The 3,826-nt window shown below is 55.7% G+C and overlaps 1 protein-coding gene across 1 annotated transcript in view; it reads right to left on the reverse strand.

Annotated features, from left to right (window-relative positions):
* Positions 1-932: 932 nt before the first annotated feature.
* Positions 933-3,826, reverse strand: part of NAA10 (N-alpha-acetyltransferase 10, NatA catalytic subunit) — a 136,594-nt gene continuing 133,700 nt past the window's right edge. Inside the window, exon 5 of the mRNA XM_077769608.1 lies at positions 933-1,010. Within this exon, the coding sequence (XP_077625734.1) occupies positions 933-1,010 (78 nt within the window). The remainder of the gene's footprint in view (positions 1,011-3,826) is intronic.

Here is a 3,826-nt window from a genome sequence, read left to right on the forward strand (position 1 = left end):
GTGAAACCAGGCCGGCTTGCCCGGATGCCCTCCTCTGTGTACACACGCCAGACACTGTCCCCAAGGAGACACCCGCGACCCGCTCCCGCTCACCTCCTCCCCTGCTGCGAACGCCCCAAGCCCCTGACAGGCCATCCAAAATGGGTCAAAGTCGTAAGTTGACAAAGCAAAACCGCCTTCCTTGGAGGCGAGAGAACGATGTCAGTGATGTTGGGATAGAGAAGCAATTCTTAAGATAAAAAATGGACCAGCAAGAATGGAAAAGACACAGGTTTGAACAAAGGACAGAAACACAGTGAAAAGATAAGACCGGCTAAGCGAAGATCCTTACGATGCATGGAACTGCTGAGAGTATCCACAATGTTATAGAGAAGAATCCCAACAAAACAAGGAAATACAAACACTCTCAACAGGAAAACCAACAACACTCACGGAAGAGGGAGGCCGAACCAAGCAATAAGCATTTGATGAGATGCCCCTTCAGGCGCCTGGGGTGTGAGCAGCATCTTGGTCAAAACAGCCAATGTGGAGACGGCCAGGGGACGCGCCACGGGTAGAAAGGCGCAGGGTTCCGGGCCATGCCCGCGCAGGTGGGGTATGGAAACACGTGTGCTCATTAAGGGCATCAGTGGTAGAACACGCGCATCAGAACGACAAACCCAAATCCGCTGGGAAGGGAAGGGAAAGAATGGGGTCAGCGTGCAGGCAGCTTCAGACCTGCCTTCTTAGGGGACAGACACTGAGGCCGAGGGCGGGCAGCAGTATACTTTTCTGTACGTGAGGAATATTTCAAGGCGGTTGCACAGGGAGGGGCAGCCGGGAGCCGGAGGCCAGCTGGGCAGCTCCTGATGCCGTCACCCACTTGGAGGGTGACACTCGGGGACTTAGGGGCACGGAGGTTTCTGGCCTGGCGGCCTGCCACTGGNCTGTGCTCAGAGTGCTCTGCACAAGCGTGTCGAGTCGAAGCAGAGGCAGCAGGGGCCCAGGAGGTGGAGGAACCCAGCCAGGCCCTCAGCGAGGAGTGCAGAGGCTGGGGGCCGCCTTCAGCTGCGGGGGCGCAGGGGAGCCGGGGCATCGCAGGCCCCCATGGAAGAAAGCCCCTCCTCGCTATACAAGCAGGGGATGGGGGGCGTGGGAGGTGGGTGCCCACGAGGGTGGGAAGGGTGAGGGCACGGGGCATGTGAGTGTGAGTGGGTGGGAACAGGCGTGGGGTGTGGGTGGAGCGTGCATGAGGGTGGCCTTTGTGGGAGGGGTCGGGGAAAGTGGGAGTGGGTGGCGCGTGTGGGTGGGCGCTAGGTCTTGGTGAGAGCGGGGCAGGGTTTGACCCCATGTTGAACCCCCTTCTCCTTCCGGAGGGTTTCCTCTTCCCCTCCGTCCCCTGCCACGTCCCTGCTTAAGCAGTGTCAGCCTCTAGAATTCTATCTCCTCTGTCCTCTCCCTCACACATCCTTCTTTCCTCCCCGGTAGCTGGGTAGCCCCCTCCTGTCACCTACACCTCCGCAACGACAGATGCCAGGTACATCTATCCTTGGCCAAAGAGCCACCCCCGCCGGCAAGCAGACACCTGCTTGCTGCTGAGGCACCATGAAAGGCCCAAGGAACCCCCTGGGATGAGGCAGAGCATCGCTAAGTGCGTGGCACACCCGGGAGACCCAACACGTGGACATGGCCGGACGGGATAGGCCTGCAACTGGGCTCCCCTCAGGCAGCCTCAGAGGCAGACTGCAGGGCGCAGCGGGGGCCACAGGCCACAGGCACACAGCGTGGAGGGCGAGCCAGGCCCCAAGGGGGCCCGCCTGAGCTTCCAAGTCGGCTGTCTGCTCTGCTTGCATGTCGTCTCTCCCACCAGGCCAGGGAGCCTTCTATCCAGAGGGAATCCAGAATCAGGACCACACTGGGGGCGCCATTTCCAGTCCAGGGAGAGCACTTACTGGCCGTGCTCATTGTCAGAAACTCACTATGAGAAGATGTCTTCAGCAAGTACAACCTCCCGCCTTCGGAACAATCCGCTTTGCCTTGCCTGAAGCCCACCTCAGGGTTCCACGTCGCCCCTCGCCCCCGGTGCCCAGGACTCTCGTCGGGTCTGCCAGCCTTGCCGCGTGCCGGGCACCACTAGTCCTTGCCTGGGCTGGAGCTGCCTCCTGGCTGCCAGTTCTGCCCGGGCCACGGTGCGCTCGCAAAGCCAGCAGATCATCAAGCGCTGCCCCTCCCAAGAGGGACTTGGTGCTCCCTGCTTGGGGACTCGGCACACACGGAGCCGGTGCCCGCTGCTGAGACGGGCCCAAGCGGGTTGACCAGAGACCCACAGCTGCAACCCAAGGCTGAGGTGGAAGTCACTCCACTTCCATAGCGGGGAGAGGGGACCCAAGCCTTAGAGGCGCCCCTTTGCTCTAATGTGGCCCAAGCAGCCGTCACACTTCCCGGCATGTGGCCCGGTTCTCGCCTACACACTGGGAGAGCACTCGCTGCCCTGGGTTCCCAGGCAAGCGCCGACCCCACAGGTCCCAAGGGCAATGCCACTTGCAGACCCCACGGCACTAAAGCGTCCCTCACCCTGACCCTGTCGCCCACTCACACACTCTTAGTCTGAATTTCACCCACTGTTAAAAAGGGAAACTTTCTGGAGGACTTTGTTAATAATTATAAAGAATCTTGAAAATGTTCACCATTCCTCCTTTGACCCAATAAACGAGCTCTAAGTAGTAGATCCTAAATAATAAGAACAGATAGTACGTGAATTACAAGGCTGCTGAGAGCAGTAGAGTTTTTGTGTTGCTGTAAAACATACCTAACATAAAATCTACCATTTTTTCCATTTTAAAGTGTGCACTTCAGAGGCGCCCGAGGGGCTGAGCCGGTTAAGCATCCAACTCTTGATTTGGGCTCAGGTCATGATCTCAGGTTCCAGAGATCAAGCCCTGCATCGGGCTGTGTGCTGACAGTGTGGAGCCTGCTTGGGATCCTCTCTCTCCCTGTCTGTCTGCTCCTCTCCTGCTCGCTCTATCTCTCTCTGTCTCTAAAAAAAAAAAAAAAAAAAAAAAAAAACTAAACAAATTTTTAGGTGTACACTCCAGTGGCACCTAGCACCTTTCTCTGCAACCACCACCTGTCTTGTTCTAGCATTTTCATCGCCCCCTGGGAGGTGACCCCGTACCCCTTCTCTCCACATTCACCCCAGCCCCTACCGCTCTTTTCTGTCCACACATAAACGCAACTGTACACTATGGGGTCCAATGTGTCTGACCTTGTTCGTTAGCACGGTTTCCGGGTTCATGCGACGCTAAGGTGAGCATCGGCACTGCATCCTGTTTACAGCTGAGTAACATTCCCCACTGGTCCCTCAAATGCAGGGACCACATTTTGCTCACTCATTCATCTGTCAATAGACACTGAGTCGTCTGCACCAGGGGCCGCTGCAAATAGTGCTGCAGTGCACACTCGTGTGCAAGTTTTCATCTGAGTCCCTGTTTTCAGATCTTCGGGGTGTATGCCTAGGAGTGCAACGGCCAGGCCCTAAGCTCACTCTGTATTGAACTTCTTGAGCTCCAGCATGAGTTTTAGTGCCAAAACCTTTATGACAATCTTAAGGATGAAGCATCTACCTCACTGAAACATACAGCTGCCCTCCCACAGCCTGTTTCTCAAAAGAAGATGTAAAATGAAGTGAACTCTGAGAACTACCATATAAAATATCTGTTTATGGACAAAGGCTGAGAAAGAATATATAAAAACACTGCAAGGGAAACCTGAGATTTTCCCCCAAACTTTATATACTGGTTTTTGGGGAGGAAATGCTTAAAAACTTAAAAAAAAAAAAAAAAAGACC

This window comes from Crocuta crocuta, unplaced genomic scaffold (genome assembly GCF_008692635.1).
Source record: "Crocuta crocuta isolate KB4526 unplaced genomic scaffold, BGI_CrCroc_1.0 scaffold978, whole genome shotgun sequence".
Taxonomy (NCBI): Eukaryota; Metazoa; Chordata; class Mammalia; order Carnivora; family Hyaenidae; genus Crocuta; species Crocuta crocuta.